Source organism: Cupressus sempervirens, chromosome 8 (genome assembly GCF_028749045.1).
Source record: "Cupressus sempervirens isolate cs-2001-9-10 chromosome 8, ASM2874904v1, whole genome shotgun sequence".
In the NCBI taxonomy this organism is placed as follows: domain Eukaryota; kingdom Viridiplantae; phylum Streptophyta; class Pinopsida; order Cupressales; family Cupressaceae; genus Cupressus; species Cupressus sempervirens.
In genome coordinates, this window is record NC_143125.1 from 474,881,343 (window position 1) to 474,902,290 (window position 20,948).

General features: G+C 38.7%; 1 protein-coding gene across 4 annotated transcripts in view; it reads left to right on the forward strand.

The window, feature by feature from the left end:
* Positions 1-20,948, forward strand: part of HDA15 (histone deacetylase 15) — a 229,724-nt gene that overhangs the window by 188,280 nt on the left and 20,496 nt on the right. For 2 of the 4 annotated variants that reach the window (XR_016355616.1, XM_089798133.1), the window contains exons 16-17: positions 13,991-14,162; positions 17,681-17,724. Coding sequence is in view for 2 of the 4 variants with exons in the window: in XM_089798133.1 (XP_089654259.1) it covers positions 13,991-14,162; positions 17,681-17,697 (189 nt within the window). In the remaining 2 variants the exon portion in view is untranslated. The remainder of the gene's footprint in view (positions 1-13,990; positions 14,163-17,680; positions 17,725-20,948) is intronic. The other 2 variants (XR_016355615.1, XM_089798132.1) reach the window with 1 other exon arrangement.

A 20,948-nucleotide genomic window follows, 5' to 3' on the forward strand; every position in this document is an offset into this window, starting at 1 on the left:
GTTTATAGAATTGATAGAGGGCATCAATGATATCCTTATTATCATTAGAGATTTCCATGTTGGTATGCATACCTTGAATATTTTCTCTATTGTGTTTGGCTCTAACCAGATTGAAGAAATACTGGGAAAGACCTTTTCTGATGGGGATATCGTTCCTAGAAGTCTCTTTGTTATTAATACAAACATAGATAGGAGAATGACAAGACATGCTAGCCACAGGAGAGAGATTAGCCTGATGCTTCAACTCAAAAAGGAGGGATTCAAATAAACTCTATCAAGCCTACAGGAGATCCTCCTATTATTGCCTTGATTATTGCACCAGGTAAAGCAAATACCACCAAAATTCTTCTTCTTCTTATCCAATGGGTCTTTAAATTTAAATCTTCTTTTAAATTTTGACCAGAAATATAATTTATTACCTTTCTAATCATGACTCGGGCCCCCTACTTTATCCCACATATTCTCAATCATGTTGAAATCCCCCATGAAAATCCAATTGGATTCTGTAAACTTTTCTGCCAGCCAGTCCCAAAGCATTGCTATTTCTCTGTACTGTTCAGAGCTAGATATTGCATATCCCCACAATGTTGTTGTCAAGGTTAAAAATTGCCCAAATAGCCCTGTTGCAAGGCGAAGAGCAATGAGAGACAAGATTTTCCACCCACTTAGGACCAATCAGCAGAGCAACACCACCTTTCTTTCTTTGGTGGCCAGAAAAAGGCATTTTGCCTTTCCCCAAATAAATTTGAGGGTGTTAAAAGGCATGATACCCTAAGACTTATATCTCTTAAATGCGAATAATATCCTTATTGTGAAGTTTATTGCACCAGTTTCTCACCATGTACTTTCTGTTGCGCTTTTCCAGTCCTCTAATATTCCAACTATATGTGTATAAAATCATGGTTAACAATTGGGAGTGTTGGTGTTCTTAAGAAGCCTATTAAAACAATCTAGAGTCTCACTGTTCTTGGCTTTATTATTTCTTCCACTAAGTTAAGCACTTTTGGTCCTTTCATAAGTTTTCCTCTTTTTCTTTTTACCAGTAACCTCTTTAAGTCATTCATCAATATGACCATTAGGACTGGTGGAGCATGGGCTATCAAGGCTAGAGGGCGGCCTACTATGCACTAGACTATATGACCCAGGGGAAACATTGATCTTATCCAAGGGAGGGTTCTTCAATACGGAATGCATATTACTGTTAATATTAAGCTTTTTTAGGGCCAGCTGCTTCACATTCAATTTTAGGGCATTATCTTCACTAACCTTTCTCTTCTAACTGGAATATATTGAGGTATGTTCATTTTATTGCACACTGGTGAATAAGTGTTGAAATGTTTTGTCCTTTTAAGTTTTTACACAGCACTCTATTGATGAAGTGAGTTGGCCAGCATTGCTGCTTGGTACATTTTCTTTCAAGTTGCTGCATTTTAAGGAACACTGCATTTTATCTCATTTTTATTTAAAAAAAATTCAAAATAATTAGGCTGTTTATTACATTGGCTTAGAAGATCCAGATATGCTTCTTCTATGAGAAAATGTTTGGTGAGCTCGAGCCACTGTACCTCTATATGATCCTTTGTAGCTAGTTGAGTGTTTTGATGTCTGTTATTTTGATGATAACTTAATCTTTTGTTTTGGGTATGTATCACTTTGGATAGATGGATATATTGAGTCAGCTGTTTCTCACAATCTCCCCTAACCACCCTTTGTCTCCTACGTTTGCTCGAGGTTAAGGGCATGAATGCCAGTGTTAGGTATAGTTGTCAATAGTCATAGTCCCATGCTGGTTGTTTATAAGTTTGACTGACTTTGTTATAGGCAACGATGGTAAATGTTTATTGCCCGTTGCAAACAACTATTCTAATATTACATACTATAGGTTGTAAACTGTTATCAATGTTTGCTTAATTTATTTAGAATAGTGTTTGTACAATATATAGAGAGGGCATCTCTTAAGTGTAGATTACCATCCTTGCTATGGGAACCTTATTTAAAGTACTTGATAGTTGCCAAGAAAAACACAGTCATAAATAACCACCAACAATTGACACAACCAACCACAAGCTGATAAGTTAGTTGGATAAAACATACTGACAAAACATATTAAAGTTATTTTACACTAACCACTTTGTCACTGATAAGGTGGCGGTAAGGAGAGTGAGCAGTGATGTTAATTTATCTTAACAAGAAATTACCTTTAATTTTGTAGTCTCCAGAATGCCCTTTAGTAAACAAGAAGTAAAACTGACCTGTGTTTCACCATGTCTGCTGTATCGTTAAAATCCTCTCTGAACACTTCGGCACCAGTTGAAATTTGAAATTTCTCTTTCTGGATTGCAATGTTCTGTCTCATCTTGACTCTGCAGTAGTTCCGAGATTTGTTTCTTTATTTTCCGTCAATGTTCTTAAAGTCTTTTGCATAAAAGCTTCCTTACATCAACACCTGATTCAACTAACCAAAATGATACTACCTACCATCTGTAGAAGAATTCTACCAAGATTATTTTCCAAGAATGCAATTGCCAATTAAGCTCCAAGCACACCATCAAAAAGCTGGAGCTGGATTCTTCTTGTCATGTGGCGATCAGTGATTATGTATTTCATACCCAGTGGACGCAATTAACCCACATTTGTGTCCATTTCAAGAAAATTGGCACCATGAACAAGACTTGATCTGAATAGCTTGATTACCTCTGGCAAAATGTAATGACCGCACAAAATATTCTGTTCTTCCCCTCTAAACTTTTCCAAACTATGAAATGAACCAAGTAGCAATTAATTCCTAATACCCAGGCAAGTTTCTTTTTTTCTGATACAACATTTCCGATGGAAATCTTTACATATATTCCGTGTTACCACGAGACGCGTCTCCCCCACTCTGAGATGGTGACACATCTCCAAAACTTTTTGAATCTCCAGATTTTTCAAAAATGGCTGCAGACTTGGTCGCACAGACTTTGAAAGATCCTAGTCTCCAATCTCAAAAAATAAAGTGTCCCATGCATCTTCGGATAAAATGGTAAATTCAAAACATAGCATTTTATTTCTACCCTAATATGCAGTCATTTAGACCCTCATTTTAAGTCATTTCGCCTTCTTTCTTGTGATGATCCTGCATGTGGAGGGTTCTTCAGCAAAATGGGACCAAATGGCACATGATAGAGATGCTGCAACCATGGTTGAAGAAGTGGTTGAACCACATGGCCTTAATGAATAACTCCTAGTTGTACCACCGTTACAGGAACCTATGTTGGAGAGTGATGATTTTCTGGACAGCATCGTAGTTAAAGGCATTGAGGTGGATGATCACAACATTGTGGAGTAGATGATATTAGATAGACTTTTGTTGTTTGTTTATAGCTCTGTGTTTTCTGTTTGCATATTAGCCATCTAGTATCAAACTATATATTTTTTAGTTTCAAATTTCAAAAATTAATGATAATCTCTATGATTATTAATCGGGTATGATCATATGCAATGCTCAGAAATCAGTTGTGCGATGTTAGTTTTGAACTATTTGATTCTATGACACAATGTTAAATGATTCAAATGAGTGTAGGGCCTAAGTTTGATCCTGAAGGTCATATATTAGATAGAATGGAGTAATTGGTAGACCATTCCTCTATGAATACAAGCAACAGACAATGACAGAGAAGAGTTAGAAATCACAAGGGAGGATCATGTAACACGAGATCTGGTGGTAGCCTGGGAAGTCTCTATTGACCAGTACGTGCAAAGGGAAGCCCAAGGGAGAGCGGTTGCAAAGAACACGGTATGGGACAAACTTTTAGTGCCACCAATGGTGTACGACCTTCTCGACCAAATTCCTTGGTTGCTGGCAAAAAACTTTGTATGTGTGGAGGAAGAAAGAGCCAAAGCGCAAAGTGAGCAAAGAAGGCAACAAGTGCTCCAACAATTAACTAAAAGAAGTATACGTGAACTTCAATAGATAGAAAATCCAAGGAAGACAAGCAGGCAATAAAATAATTTATGTCCCTACTCCCTAACAATGACCCTAGGCGAGTACTGGAAGAAGCTGAGGGGGAAACTGCCTAATTGCGACTCCTACAGAATAGGGATCAGGAAGAAAGACACCCCCATTTAAGAGCTCTTGTAAATCGATCCCAGGAGCCAAATCAAGAAGAGGAGAATCTAATTGAAAATACAATAAAAGGCATTGCCAATTTGGTAATCTCAGAAGGATGGAGAAGGAAAGAAGGGTGGACAGACCTTGAGACTCCTGGATGTAGAGAACACTGTTGGTATGCAAGAACAAAGTTCTAGTCATGGAGAGGAGGGACTAGGGGGAGAAGGAGAAGCCTCTGGAACAAGCACTCAAGAAACCCTCCAGGTAGGAGGGAAAACAGTTCCGATAGGAGGGAAAACAGTTCCCTTAGGAGGGAACACACTACCGTTAGGAGGGAAACAGCGCCCGTAGGAGGGAAAAGGATGGCTACTAACAAACAAAAACTTTTGAGGTTCATAGGAGACATGATGAATTATCTTGCAAGACATTGTAAAACCTGCATAACTATATAGCAGGCGAATGGAGAAAATGACACTAATCAATGGCTAAAGGCATTTCTGGCCACCCTACAGGGAATGGCTATTAATTGGTACACAGACTTGGAGGTTGGGAAGAAGGCCACATGGAGGGATCTATGTACTGCTTTTGAGGAGGAATTTTGACTTTTATAGGATGATGATGAGATTGTAATAGAGATATACAATACAAGAGCAAAAAAAAAAGAATCTGTGAGGGCACATAGTAGGAGATTGAAGGAGTTGATAGGGAAATTGGAAAGTAAACTTGTAGATGGATTGAAGAAAAGATGGTTTATCGAAGGGTTAACCCCGTCCCTATGAAGGAAAATGAAAATTGTCCCACCATCATCATTTGTTGAGGCATATATGCGCGTGATGGATATAGAGTGAAAACAAGACTTCTAAAGGAAGGAAACACGAGAGCGGAAGCGAGAGTTCGAAAGAGAGTGGGGGTGAATCTAAAACCATACAAGCATTGCGGAAAGATATGATGAGGATGATGAAGTAAAAATTAGGAAAGGAGGAGAAAAGGGAAGGAAAAGAACTATGGTGTACAAACAATGAAAAGGAGTGGCACACAAAGAACACTTGCCCTAGGAAAACATTTTGCGATATATGTCACGTAATGGGGCATTCCATCAAGAATTGTCTTGACAATTTGAAAGCACGCGATGCCCGATTATTTTTTACTCAAGGAGAACCATCCATACTTCCCTTTACTGCCCCAAGCAACAATAACACAGAAGCATCACGTGGAGGGTACTGAAACAATAGGAAGGGTAGCAACAATAACAACACACCAAGGAGCTGATTACAGTACAACTCCAGAGGATGGCCCGTGATACAATGTAGGAGATGTAATGAGTGGGGACACTTCGACTGTGATTGTCATAATGGAGGACAAGGTTGGGGGATGCTTTGCAAATGTTGTGGGCCTAGAAATCATGAGCATTCAAATTGCTCGAAATAGAAGAGTGAACATTCTGGAGGTGGTGAAACTAGAAGTTGAAGTTTTAGTTATCACTCAGATGCAAGCTAGAAAACTCAGATATCTAGATGCAAGTACAAAAAAGGAGAGGTTGGGCGAAGCTAGGAGGGAGATCCAAGTGATGATGGATAAGGAAGGGAAGGTAAGTACACCTAAAAACTCCTTCACAAAGTCCATTCAGGAAAGTAACATGATGCAACAAGTCCTCGAGACCATGATACTAATAAAGATAGGCGATCTGTTGGAGACCCTACCACAATTATGGGTGGTAATAGCTCATGGGAACAGTAGTAAGGAGGAGCCATTGAAGGAGGAAGAAAAAATGGGTAAAGACAATAAATCTGTATTCACCATAGGATTGGGAAGAACTCTAATATTGGTGGAGATGGAGATCATGTGGTGCAAGTTGACCAATACTATTGTAGATGGAGGCTTGGGTGTGAATGTCCTCCCTGGAGAAACTTGGAAGTCTCTTTGGAAACCAACCCTGTGGCCACCTACCTACCAGTTACTCGTAGCAGATCAACATGGGATCAAGCCCATTAGAACCTTAATGGAACAAGAACTGGTGATTGGGGCTAGTAGTTCTTCCTCAACTTTGTAGCAATTGCCTTGGAGAAGAAGGGGTACGATGCATTATGTGGGAGAGGATGGCTAATCTCAGCAAAAGCTAATCACAACTGGAAGACAAATACTCTTTCCATTGAAGTTGATGGTAGGAAGTACACGATTGACCTAAGGAACCCCTCGATAAGTCAAGAACTTGCCTTCTTAGAAGTTGAGGGAGAGGATGGCAATGGAATTGACCAGAATGAAGAAGACATTCTATGACTTGGAGAATGTCTAGTAGATGAAATGAGCTCCCTTAATGGCCTATTTCACTTGCAAATGGGGGATTATTAAGTATTTCAACCAGAGTGTAACATGTTACAGGTTCAGGAGATGGAATTTGATGACGGTTATGCAAGGTGTTATAAGGAGCACATATAAGGTATGACTTCAATTGATGATACCCCAACACACACATTCCAAAAGGAGAAACAAATAGAGTACGAAGAGGGTAAATTGGAGAAGTTGAATTTAGGGGAAAAGGACCAGCCTGAGGAGATCTTTAGAGGAGATGACTGGGATCCTGTTTTAAAGAAACGACATTCAGAATATTTTCTTGAGTATAAAGATGTGTTTGCCTAGATGTAGGACTTAAAAGGCATGCCACCTAAGTTGTGTGTCCATTGAATACCTTTAGTACCAGGAGCAAGACAAGTACGGAGGAGATCATATCAGATGAATAAGAACTATGTGGCTAAGGTTCAAGAGGAGATTATGAAGTTGCTTGAGGCAGACATTATATTCAAAGTGTAGACCAACGAGTGGGTGTCGCCAATAGTCATATCCTTGAAAAAAGATGGAAATCAAATCATGATTTTTATAGACTTTAGGTACCTAAATGTAGTAACTATAGAAGATCCCTTCCCAATTCCCTTTATGTGTAGTTCCTTGGAAGAAGTGGTTAGACAAGAGATGTACTCCTTCATGGGCAACTTTTCCGGATGTAATCAAATCAACATTGCCGAAGAGGATAAACTGAAAACCACCTTTGTAGTGGAAGATGAAGTATATGTTATAATAAAATGCCATTTGGGTTGTGTAATGCCTCGACCACATTTCAAATTATTTGCACATTTGATGGAATGTTGTCAGGCAATTTACGGCTTTTCTAGATGGCTAGTCTACACACAACAGTAAGCACCAGTACCTAAAGGTTATAGGAGAATGCATGGAACAATGCAAAAGGGCAAGTCTAGTGTTAAACAAAAAGAAATTTCAATTCATTGTACCCCAAGGAAGGCTCCTTGGACACAATGTGTGCAAAGAAGGGTTGAAAATAGATCCTAAAAAAATCAAAGTAATTGGAGACATGAAGGCTCCTACGGACGTGACTGGTGTCAAATCAATTTTAGGACATGTGGGGTATTACAAAATATTTTTTAAAGGGATTTGCAAAGGTATCCCTACCCTTGGTGAAGTTAACTAGAAGATGAGTGAAATTTGAATGGGAAGATGACCAAGAGGAGGCCTTCCAAGAATTGAAAAAGAGATTTGTGGGAGCTCCAATCCTCATATATCCGGACTCGAATAAAGAATTTCACGTTCACGTGGACATATCCAACTATGGAATAGGTGCTACTTCGGCACAAATGAGGAGGGACTGCACCAACCTGTGTATTTTGCTAGCAGGTTACTTTCAAAAGAAGAACGGAATTACAATACCACAGAGAGAGAAGCTTTAGGTATGGTCTATGTAGTCCAAAAGTTTAGACATTACTTATTAGTCACTCCTTTTACATTTTTTGTAGATCATCAATCTCTTATGTATCTCGTCAACAAACCAATTATTCAAGGAAGAGGTAGTAGGTGGCTAATCCTCCTTCAAGAATTTACCTTTAAAACCAAAGTCCGGCTAGGGAAAAGTCATGTAATTGCAAACCAGTTGTCCAAAATAAAGTCAGGAGAACCTGTTGGAAATGGGGTAAATGAAGACTTTCCAGATGCCCATTTGTTTCAAATAGCCGAACTTCCACAATGGTACAAAGGTATTGGCCAAATCTATCTACTGCTTCCTTTCCGAGAGAAATGCAAGGGGTTGAAAAGGAGAAAGATTGTATTGAAGAGCAAGACATTCCAGTTGATTAATGGGTTTTTGTATAAGATGGGGTTGGATGAGGTGTTAAGGAGATGTGTGATAGAGGAGATGATCCTTGAGGTCTTGAGGGAGTCAAATGAAGGTTTGGCAAGAGGGCATATGGGACCGGATGCTACAACTTGTAAGATACTATTATCAGGTCTTTGGTGGCCTATAGTTAATGCAGATGCTCGATAATGGGTTCTTAGTTGTGATACATGTCAGAGGGCAAGGAAACTTCTCAAAAGAGACTTCATGCCACTATTTCACTCGCAACCATAGGGACTATTTGAGCATTGGGTTAAGGACTGTGTGGGGTCCTTGCCTACCAACAGTAATCATAGATTTAAGTATATAGTAGTGGCAACCTAGTACTTAACAAAATGGGTGGGGGCAAGAGCACTCCCTAATAATACAACACTAAGTACAACCAAATTTCTGTACGAGAAGATAGTGACACGGTTTGGCTTACCACTGCAGTTAACAAGTGACAGAGGGGTGCACTTTGTTAACTAGACAATCGGAACGATGACAAGTGAGTACACAATTTTCCATTCTTTTTCAAGTTTGTACTACCCTACGACCAAGGGTCAAGCAGACGCTACAAATAAATTTTTGGTGACAAACTTGTACAAAACTTGTGTAGTTGAAAAAAGGAGATTGGGAGGAGAGGCTTCCAACGATTTTATGGGTGTACATGACTACCTACAGCTGGTCAAACTCCCTTTCACTTAATGTACTGGCAGGAGGCAGTAATGCCAATGAAATATGCAATATTGAGTCTAAAAGTAGCCGTTGAGCACAGGTTAGGGGAGGTGGAGAGTCTAAGAGAACGACTTAATACTTTAATAAAAATTGAATGAAAGGAGAACTATGGCTCAGTGGACTACAGAAGTGGCACGAGGGAGACGAAAATCTTGATTCGATAAAACATTTGAAGAAAATGAATTTTACAATGGGCCAATTAGTACTTATATATAATGGCAAGAATGAGATAAAGCCAAGTAAGTTCAAAGTACGATGGTTGGGACCATACAAAATAATGGAAGGGGAAACAAGGCAATAAAATATCAACTTCGGATAATAATCCACTGAAGGACTTAGTTAAAGGGTTGAAACTAAAACTGTATATGGAAAGGAGGGAGCCGTGTTATACATTTCATAGGCATAAAAGGAGATCGAGGAAAAATAAAAGAAATAGAAAAGGCACAAAAAAAGAACTCCAAAGATATAATAGAGAAAGTAAAGATATAGAAGTTAGAAGAAAATTTGAAAGGAAGGAAATTAAAAGCAAAGCTCAGTATAACCAGGTTATATAAATACACCATAGTCGTACGCAACCCTAGAACTCTAAGGACTGAGGCAGGAGTGAGAGTGGGCCTACCCTGAGGAGTCATCGTATGGAAAAGGCATGAAGGAAGGAGGGCTCGCATATATAGACAAGTTAAAGGTGCAAAAGTAAAGAGTAAGGCTGAAGTGAGAATGGGCGTGTGAGGAGTCATTGTATGTGGAAGGTAGGAAGAAGTTGACGCACACCGTAGAAGGCAAGACGGATGAAGGGACCTCGTAAGAGACAACTCAAGTAAGCAACGTACGAGGCAAAGTTGTGAATGAGGACAAGGTGGTCGGGTATGCATTGAAAGTAAAAGGAGCATACGAGTGTAGAAAACTGGGGTGTCCATACGGAGTAGGACTAGAGCACACTGGAGCACAAGGAGGTGGTCATTGGAGCACGAGACAAAATCGACATACACAAAGGGCGGGAGAAATTCGTATGAAGGTCGTACAAGGTAGAGTTCATACAAAGGTCATTGGAGTATGAAGCACAGAGACTGTATAGACAATAGAAGCGAGCATATTAGGAGACGGGAAAAACGGTTGGAGAAGTAATATATCAAAAGCCACTTGGACAGTTCAAAATAAAAATAAGATGGTGAAAACCAGTATTGGTAATCCAATCAAAGGCACCATTATTGATTTAGGGAAAACCAAGGCTCTATAGTTGAGAAAAATGACTACAAAGAAGGATAAAGGGAGATATGCAGATGACATCACAGTTGGCAACATTACACTTGAAAGTATAGCAGGGTGCGAGTGCGGGACATGGTGGGAGAACGTGGAGGAGAACCGTGTATTCAAGGAGGCATTATGGAAAGCTTTGGTGGATAAGATAATTTTTATGCTTGTCTTTGATTGAAAGGAATTTGATCCAGTGTTGCGAACCATGGTGGCTAGATATGACAAGAAGGGGCATAAGTTTGTAATTTAGTGTTTTCAGCATACTCTCACTATCTCATATTCTCCAAAGGAAATAAATAAAGTCCTTGGGGTTCCCAACAAAGGGCATGATGCAACAAAAACGACAAAAATGACAACGAAAGAAAAGGAGAAATGGCTTTGCTAGATGTGCAAGGCTGATCTTTCAGCATAGGAGTGGGACACCATTTTGAGTAAGACTAACAACCGCAGGTTGAAGAAAATATTCATTGCCAATGATGAATGGAGGTGCATTGTAGACCTAGTGAAGAGAAACCTTACTGGTGGGAGCCACACCTCTAATATTGCTATTTGGATGCTACCTATAGTCAATGGACCAAATATGGGAAGGGTTTACAATTGGGCCCAGGTCTTGTCAGAGAGGCTTAGGGAAGTTTTGCAATTTAAACATAAACCTTTCTACATGCACCATCACGCCATAACATTGTTCTTTGAAGCAATTTGGATACAGGTCATCCTAGAGCATAGGAGGAAATTCATCCCAGCATGCTGGGTGGAACCCTATAAATGAGTCATGGCCTACTGGTTTCATCTTGATCTCTTTGGAATGGGGCTTGGAGGGGGAGAGCCCAGGAAAAAGAAAGGTAAATGACATTACTTGACATTGTTGTTTAATCACAAACCATAAATGGAGAAGATGAGAGTTCGGATGGAGAGGAAATTGCTACAAGAGCATCATCTTCAGATGAATCAAAGAAAGGGAAAGAGGAATTTCGGTTGAGCCATCTAAAGGGCACACTTGGTGAAATCACATTCCTATCGCCAGATGGACAACCATTACCTTGGGTAGTTCCATAATACACAGAAGTCTATAAGAAGCCATAAGAAAGTAAAGGGGGCCATACGGAGGAGAGCAAAGAGGGCTGTACAAAGGAGAGCAAAGGGGGCCGTATGGTGTAGGAACAATTACACAAAGGTCATACGGTTTCCAGTACAGTGGAGGGAGGAGTACAAGGTGGCTATAAGATTGCTGTAGAGATTGGTCTGAAGATTGATGGTAGTGGTACATAAGGAAACATGGAGTCTATAGAAGGAGTCCATAATGAGTAGGCAAACACAAAAGATGGGATATAAGGAGGTGGACAACTACTTTTGCAATGGGGTGCTAAACGCATTTCCGTTCCAACGAACTTCGTTTCTCTGAACTAGTTGCCTAATACTAAGACGATAGATCTTCGGGGCCACAAGAAAGCTTCATAGAGTGTCAGATTGGCAACACTAGAGGGTATTGAGGTGGCTCGACCAATTGCCCTATTGGTTCAACCTATTGGCAAGAAGGTAGTGTAGAGTGAGAGTCCATGGAGTGAACAAGTACATTTATACCACCAATAGCACAAGATGAGGACACACTCATGTTGGCAGAGGCAGATGGTTTTCTTGGCAAATTTGACATGAAATCACCCCCTTCATCAATTCCCTTGGAAATGGAGACATATGAGGACCATGTGGAAACTCACAAGGAGCCATTAGCACCAGTTGGGGCAGGGATGGGAATACCGTCATTTGGGGTAAAAGCAGAAATCTTCCTCAAAGAGTTGTGGGATATGAAACAAGCCACTTAGGAGATCATAAAACAGGTTTAGGGGCAGAATTTGGATGCCATCATTTGGGCAATAGAGTCACTAGTGGTATTTATGAGGACTGACAACCATACAGATTGGAGTGTACTTATGTAGAGTGGAGTTGTGCATGAAGAGACAATAGAGATATGGAAGGCCAAACCTATAGTCCCCTGGCCACTTGAGTAGCCACCTTTCATGTGGACCCTCGCATAGATGGAGGAAGCGTTCCAAGACATGTTTTTAGCATGGTGATAAGAAAAGGACATAGCAAGGCGGCTGAAAGAAGAAAATGAGTTGGCAAGGCAAAAGGAGGCAGAACGTCAAGCTGAGGTAATGAATTTGGGAGTCAAATTGGTAGAAGCAGAAAAGGATAGAAGGGAATCCCCATGCCTACTTCAAGGAGTTTGAGTGTATTCGCTACCATGGTTCTTGTCCAGGGACGTCCTCCCACCCTAACTCTTGAAGTATAGTTTCTTTTTTGTTTTGCTGGCAGTTGTCTGGAAAACGACTCATTTTTTGGGGGGATAGATGTAGGGTCTAATAATACAATGTTGTAACTAAAGATAGTTAGCTTGGGATGGGTAGTTGTTAGTGAGGGGATGTGTTGGTTGGTCTTCTTAACCAGCCGTCCTCTATTTAAGAACTTGAATATATGAATGAAGTACTAGTTGTTTGGTAGTCAATACAATATCCGCTTTCCCTTGCCAACTTTGGTACATATGGTGATTGCATTAAATGTTCTTTTGATTCCTGTACAATTGAATGTATGTTCTGTTATTTTGGTTGATGTCCATTCTAGAATGAGTAAATTACATTACTCTTTAGTAGTAGTCTTTGTCTCTTTAGTATTTGCCTTTGATTTTAATGTTCAATGTTCATACTTAAGAGCTTTCCATTGTTCTTGTTTTCAAAGCAATATGTTATGAATCTATGATATTTATTAGAATTATTAAATTGTACAAAAAAAATTGCTCTCCTACTTTTGTAAAATAGCCATACCAGTATTGGACCTCCAAATCTCCCCATCTCCAAGTGACATTGTACATATGCAACTCAGCAAGATATTTCTTTGTTTGATCAATGTCCACTTTGCCTTGCCCTTGGTGTGATTTTGATTTGCTCTTGGTACTGGGGTCCTGCAGGTTTTGCTTGATCTATGAAAAAGCCTTGAACATCAAATTCATATGTTCCAACCAAAATCTGGCATCATTTAATTGAGTCTATTTCTAGAATATCCTCCAATTCTGAAGTTGACTTCCCTCTGACAGGATTTCATTCGTCAGAAGCTGAGACAAACTGTAAGCGTGCAAATTCCTGATAAAGTTCTGAATTTCCCCTTGTCTGCCATACTGAACCCCACTCCGTTCTACTTCTTCCATCTCCATATGTAACTGCTTCCCCAGTTGAAGTCTTTTCTTTTTTTTTGTGAATTTATTCACTCCTCATATAACATAAATTTGAAAGAATATTTCGCCTATTATGTTTTGAACTCCAAATTACAAATGAAATATTTTCAGCTTATTAATTGCTAAGTCGGGACATTAGCATTTAATTTTTTGATAAACATCTTTAGCTCATTTGTTTGGGAGGGAGATTATAAGTTTCTTTCATTGCTAATGAATTTTGATATTTTTTATTTATTTATTTTTTCATTGGCACTATATCTTGTTGCCTTTTCTAAATTTATTTATTGTATGAATTCTGAAATTTTAGTTAATTTGCTAATTGCCATATGGTATAAATATGCATTTTCTTCAATTATGACATGTATGGGTCCTTGTTACTTTTTGACCCACAACATGTATATTTGTTTATTTTAAAAATAAATAGTTTTGATAGACTACAATCTAAAATTACAGAAATTCAGTGCTTGGCTTGTTCTTTGTTTAATACACCTGCTAACAAAATCCATAATCTGAGAATGAATAACAGGTCCTTCTTGGAGATGACCCTGTTCCACCTCTTCAGGATAGCCAACCATCAAAGTCTGGTCTGAAGACACTTCTTGAAGTCCTTGAAATTCAATCAAAGTACTGGTCAAGTGTAAAGGAGCATCATCTTCAGTTGCAGTTGCAGTGGCAAGCACTGAATGCTAAAAAGAAAAGTAAGTTTTTAACATCTTACATAAATATACTTGATGTTGGAATATTTAGGTTATAATAGATATGTTATAGTTTGGGAATTATGCATGAGAAATGCATGTGCTCCACACATACACACACACACTCGTATAGATGCTCACACACACACACACACCAAAATAAAAGAGAAGCAGTAAGTGGGACAATACTGAAGCATGGAACTGCATTGTAGATAAGATAAGATAAGATAAGATAATGATATTAATGTCCAACAAAAGACCAAAAGAGATCTATGGGACTGAAAAGATTACAACAGTGAAGTAAAACCCAGCAGGAGCATACAAAGATGTCTGAACAAAACAAAAACAGCTAAAGAAATAACCATAAAGAACAGAGACCAAGAAAGTGCTAGAAGTCTTTCTTGGGCGAAAAGAAATCTGTCACATAATGAAACAAATGCCGATGTGAAGAGGCAATGCCCTATCTCTGTCCACTCCCAGACGAACGCTGCTGATGCAAGTAGTCGGAACGGGATCTGACACATCTAGAAGGCCCAATAGCCCGAAGAGAGCTGGAAGACCTTTTCACACCACGCAAAGGAGATAATGGTGTAAAGAAGGCAGTAATGAGCTGAGTAGATGAGTGCCGGTGGGGAAGCAGTGTCTGGATCATGCTATCACGGAGCGTGGCGGCCTCACGAATATAAAGAGCAAGACATCTCTGATCATAGTAGCTGAAAAAGTCATAGAGAGAAAAGAATTCCCTGAATAAGCAAAAGAATCTCCCTCTAATCTCATAGTAGATGGGACAACGAAAAAGGAAACGAGCCTCATTCTCCACCTCCCCTAAAGTACAGAGCATACAAATCTGCTCCCCACAATCAATATGATGATCTGTCTGAGCTCGAAGACGGTGGGAGCCAACTCTGAAAGAATCTAAAGAGATTCTTTATATTTAGTTTTAGTATTTATTTAACAAATTGATGCAAGGAAATGGAAGATCTAGCAATGGCTAAGACTGATCTATTATAGAGCATAAGAAACACATGATAATTACGAGGTTCAACTACACAATACAGAAATCCTATCAGAATAAGACTCACAGGTTAAATCTGTGCAAGATGCATAAGCGACATCAGCAGATAACCTTAAACCAACAGACGCTCAAAGTACAACAGACAAAAGTATACAGAATAGCAACAGTCAACACAAGAGAAAGATCAAGCATGCCGACTAGAAAACAAAGAGACTACTGCCAGGCTTGAACACTTGCTGTCGTGTTTCAAACAGTTTTTTTCAAATGTAAACGATTCCTGCGTGGCTAGAAATGTGCGAACATCGACTAGGCAACTTTGGCTCGTCAGAATACTATCGATTGAGCTCTTTCATCAAGAAGAGAACAAGGATTGAAGTGCTATAAATTCTAGATTTGTGGTTTGGTGGGATTTTTCTAAAAGTGGCTTAGACATTGATGCGATTTTCTGTTCTCACAAATAAACTTACACAATTGCTCAGGATTTTATCAATTCTATTCACGATCTTGCAGTGGGTCTCTCCAACTAATTCTAAGAAAAAATTTAGAACAAACTGCAACATGGGTACATGAAGGAATCTAATCCACTTCTATCAATGCAAGAATCTATTGCTGACATAGTGAAAAAAAAACTGAGCTTTGCTTTGCCATGGGGAAATAACTACACAAGATGATGGAATTTCCAAAGGGGTATGCAAATGATTTTCAAATGATTTATACACAGTAACAGCATAATATGTGAACACACAAGCATAAGTCAATTGTAGTTAAGCTTTCAAAATGAGTTTAGACTAATTATGCAGCACAATTTGAAATCAACAAACTACAAGTGGTATGATCAAGAGGGTTTCACCTTGAATCAACAACATTATCTTCCATTCAAGTCAATTTAAACATTATAAACTAATGAGTAGGAACCCATACTAACATCACAAAACAAGACAAGTTCTCACCAAACTTATATGAGTTTTCATTTATTTTGGCAACAATTTCGCAAATCTCTCTTACAAATTAAATAAGCAAGTCTTATATAGGGCTTTCAATTACTGACCAAGGGCTCAAATTGATTCTAATTCGATCAATATACTTTGAAGAGACCCTTACTGCAGTTAGTTACAACTACCACACAATTTACTAACTTTTCTTAAATAGTGACCAATAAAAAATTAAGTATCTGACATGGCACAAATTGAAAGGAGCAAGAGCAGATTGGAAAATTCAAATATCACTTAGCAACTACCACCCAATCTACCAAATTTTATTAAATAATGACCAATGAAAAATAATGTATCCTCCATAGCACAAATTGCAAGGAGCAAGAGCAAATAGAAAAATTCAATGCTACTTAGCATCAAAAGATAAAACAAATTTTCTAGGAATGTGTGTCCCTTATCCTTTTTTTCAATAGCAAGTTCAATGAGCATAGACACAACAATGTTGAACTCCTCCATTGGTGGACTTGGTGTAGCCTCCACCTTGTACTCAATGATTGCCTAGTTAGCTATATACGTGACAAAAACTTTTTCCCAAATCCTTGTTCTTGAAAAGTTTTAGTGAAAGTCACGAATGAAGAAGCATCTTCGAAATGGAACTTGTAGCCTTGAAGCAGGTACTTCTAATTTTTCTCTTTTAACTCTTCCACAATCTTATCTTTACAATCATTCACTTCTTGTCCGGACATTAACTCCACAGAAATGAGGATTCTATCTTGAATATCCTGGACCATTCCTCTTAACCAAACACAGTCCTCCTTTGACTTATAGATTGTGGAACTGTAAACAAGAATATTAGATGTATGTGCAATTTCCTCCTCTAAAAGATGAGCCAACACTCTACTATCAGGACCTACCACTTGTTTTTCTTCAAATTCATAATGTGTATGACATTCCACCATCAACTCAATCTGTTTCATTGCAGCAGTGAAACTGTCAGCTTGCACAACCCCATTCTCACCATCCTGCTAGCCATCTTGGACGCATTGTACCTATATATTCGTTAATTGAATTCCTCCATATCAATTTTTCCAAGGTTGGTGTCTCCTATCTTCTGTTTTGAAATGGTCTTGGACTCTAGAAGCTCTCTTTGAAGTCCTACTTCATTTGAGCTTGCCTTGAAACTACTCCAATCTTGACACATTACTGCTTCTGAAATGAAAACCTTGTGTTACAACAATGAATAGATCCTTCCTAGATTAATTTGAAAAATGTTTCGAGTAGAATTAATAAATCTTGACAAGAAAATGATCATTCAAAAAATTGCACTCATTTCTCATTAAAGAGTCTTAAAAAGAATTCACATAGAAATCAATCAGCTGAATATTGTAAAGCATATTCAGGTTTTCACAAAACGATTCACGATCTTTAATCTCCAATGAGAAAAAATCATTCCCATCCTTACCGAAGTATTTGTTTCTTGCCTATTTGCTCAGATATTGAATCATAATGCATTCTGATTTTACTTCCAGCAACTTAAAAATTGACATAGAAACTCCTTGTGATGCTTGATGCAGGTCTGGAAAATGCTTAATTCACCGATGGAATTCATCTAATCAGGGTACAAGTTACCTTCCTCACAAATTCGCACTCTTGCTGCTCTTAATTGCTGAAAATTTGCCTACTTTCTGATCTAAATTCACATGTCTAGATCCTGAACCTGATTTGTCTTGATGAAAATTGCCCTTAATCTTTTGGAGTTTGCACTTGACCTTCTCTCAATTCATTCTGAATGTGTTGAATGATGGTGAAGATGATGGATTTTGATTTCTCATTTATCAGGTTTAGTGGTGCAGGAGCACCCAATGAATCCAGAAGGATCAAGAAGCCATTATGGCAGGGAACAGGGAATCAAGGGTTTAAAGGACCTAATCATAATGTAATAAAGCCTATTAAGGGATTTGACTGTAATAAGATTAACTGATTCTAAGTCCTAATGTACCTAATAGGGGTCATTGGACCTAGTTTTGTAATTGTGGCACAAATGATGGCTAATGAGTTTAAAAGGGCATGTTAAAGTTTATTTGATGTAATAAGGCATGTAAAGCCATGTGTCAAACTAGTCAATATTTTGCAAAATTGCCATTTTGTCAAAATGTCATCAAAAGTTGCTCATTGAAGCAAAATGGTGTAACCATGGGTCTAGTTGGGTGATTTACGTGTTCCTATGCCATTCTCGATGTAACAAAGGCAGGGCAAGGCCTTTTATCATTATGTTGATGGCAAGATTTTAAGGTCATGTTAAAATATCAAATTCAAATTTGAATCCTAATGGGTAGTTAGGTTCAAGTAGTAGTGTTGGAGGTTTGGCTGGTTGGGGATGCAAAAGAAGTTTTAAAATTTTTGATCCACGCCCATTTAAGGTTGTTGAATATAGATAACGTGGGGTGAATGTAAGGAGATCGGATTCGTGAATAAAGACTCATGGTTAGTGCAAGTTTGGTATGTAAATTCTGAAAATACCTTGATTGTTCGTTTACATTGTTCTTTTCATCTTTGACTCAGGGACTTCACTGATGATACTTTAGTGTTTAAATAATCACTTGAATCCATTTTGGAAGCATAAACATCTGGTTTTGGTTCTTATATTCTGACTGTCCATACACGGTGATGTAGGTGATCATTTTGTATTAGTTTGGTAGCCAAAATAAGGGTTTAGGGCTCATTCATCTTTATGTTGCCACTGTTTCTTGAGGAATGAGTCTCTAGCATTGTATTATAACCTAACATATTGACAAGATTGCATGAATGAAGTTAGAGTTGGTGATCATCAAGTTTGGAGGAAAGATTACATGTTGAAGATGCATGCCCATAGTGGCTAAGGTAACAGATCTGTTGATTTCCCTTAATGAGGGCAATCTTTTGTGTTAGAATGTGTTTGCACATGGTGAGTACAAGATGAATAAACTCATGTTTGATACTACAAGTGTTGGGAAGTTGTGGTTTGAGGAAGCCATAGCTACGAGGGCCTAAATGGGAGGGTTTATAAGTTGACCTATAGAACGAATGGGGCTGCCCAAAATAATACCAGAATCCTTAGTTTGGGAACAAAACTAGTTATCGTGCAAAGTTAGGAGTTGGGAAGTAAGTCTAAAAGGTACTTGCTTTGGAAAAATGGCCTAATTAGGATTTTGGGGCAAAAAGCATTTCTCTGTACAGATTGTCCAAAGAAAATTACCACTTCAAATAAAATGTTGCTGACAGACAAGGTCATATGGATTGGACGCCTTTCTTTGGCAGTATGCTTAGTCAGATACCAGATCCAAGTATTGCACAACTTTGGTACTTGCTGGGTTGGTGAGTGCTATGACTCACCCTATGTCAGTGCAGTTTCCTGACCTCATTATGACTCTAACACAACATTACATAGAGGATGAAAATGTTGTAAATAATAAGGTTGGGAACATTGTTTCGAACCTCAACCCTCATATCATTAAGGAGGTCTTCCACAACCCGAAGGTGGATGCTTTCTACCCTATCTCTATTGAGATAGGGACAAGGTGGTTTAAAGTTAGCATGAGATCAGCTTACAAGTTAATCAATGTGAACTATTTGATCAATTCTATCAAGCGAGATAGATTGGAAAGAATTGACAAGATGAGGGGATATGGTTGAGGATATGGGACATGCATTTATACTTTTGAGCTAGTTGTATGGTCTACTATCCATACAAAATCTTGAGCTATGAATGTTACATATGAGTGAGAGAGTCAAAAGCAAGAAGGTCAGGATTGGTTGGGGCACCATCATCAGTGATAGCCTCCATGATCAATAGAGACAGGTCAAAGATAACTCGAAATTCTATATTACCTCATTAAAAAAATATGTAGTAGCAGCGAGGTTGATTGTCGTGGGATGACCAAGAGGGGATCTTCCTAAGATTTGAATGCATGGTCTCATATAGTGTACCCACAACTTGTGAAGGAGAAATTGACGGATACAAGCCCAGAGTTGAAAATTATTAATGATGCTTTCATCTTTGTGGTCATTCAATCCATAAGGGTGACTATGCCAAGAGGTTATCAAAAGAGTCTGCGACCAAGATATGCGCCATAGGGGCATATTACATTTAGTTTCGGACATTCATATACATCGTGTTGTCAGATGTACTTTGAATCTGAAGAAGCTTCCACAATGTTCTTCTAATAGGTTGGCATTGATGGAGATAGCTAGGCAACTCACAAGTGCCTGTGAAAACATCAAGCATAAGAAGAAACACTGTTGGGAATTCCTTATCTTCCTTGTGGCTCGTTTTGTATAGGATGTCAAAGTGTGAAAATCTATATTGGCAAAATGGGATGAGTATTCTCTAGAGGGGTTCAAGCTAATTAGGGTAATGTATGACCCAATCAACACTTACAACCATATTGCGGGATGGAGCTACATATATGAGCCAAATCTAGAAGATTACTAGATTAATTGCGTGGATTTGGTCTTGGCTCAAGATGTTTTAGAGTTCACATTCCTTCGAAGGTGTGGGATAAGGATTCAAATTGAATCCTTGATCCGATTTACAACGAGGATAAGGTGTTCACCCATCCCATCCTTAATACAAAGGTCGCTCGTGACGAGAACGATTATATTACAACACGAGAAAGGCACATTATTGATTACCTTGAGGTGGATCGCAAAACCTTTCACTTTGGATCCAATGCCCATGAAGCCACAATTGGATCCGCTTGCCAAGTTGGAGAAAAGAAAGGGAAAGAAGGTCAACATTCCTATGTTTAAGCCAATCGCTCCATTGAACCCCAAGACATTGTTTAGACATGACACGCTGATAGT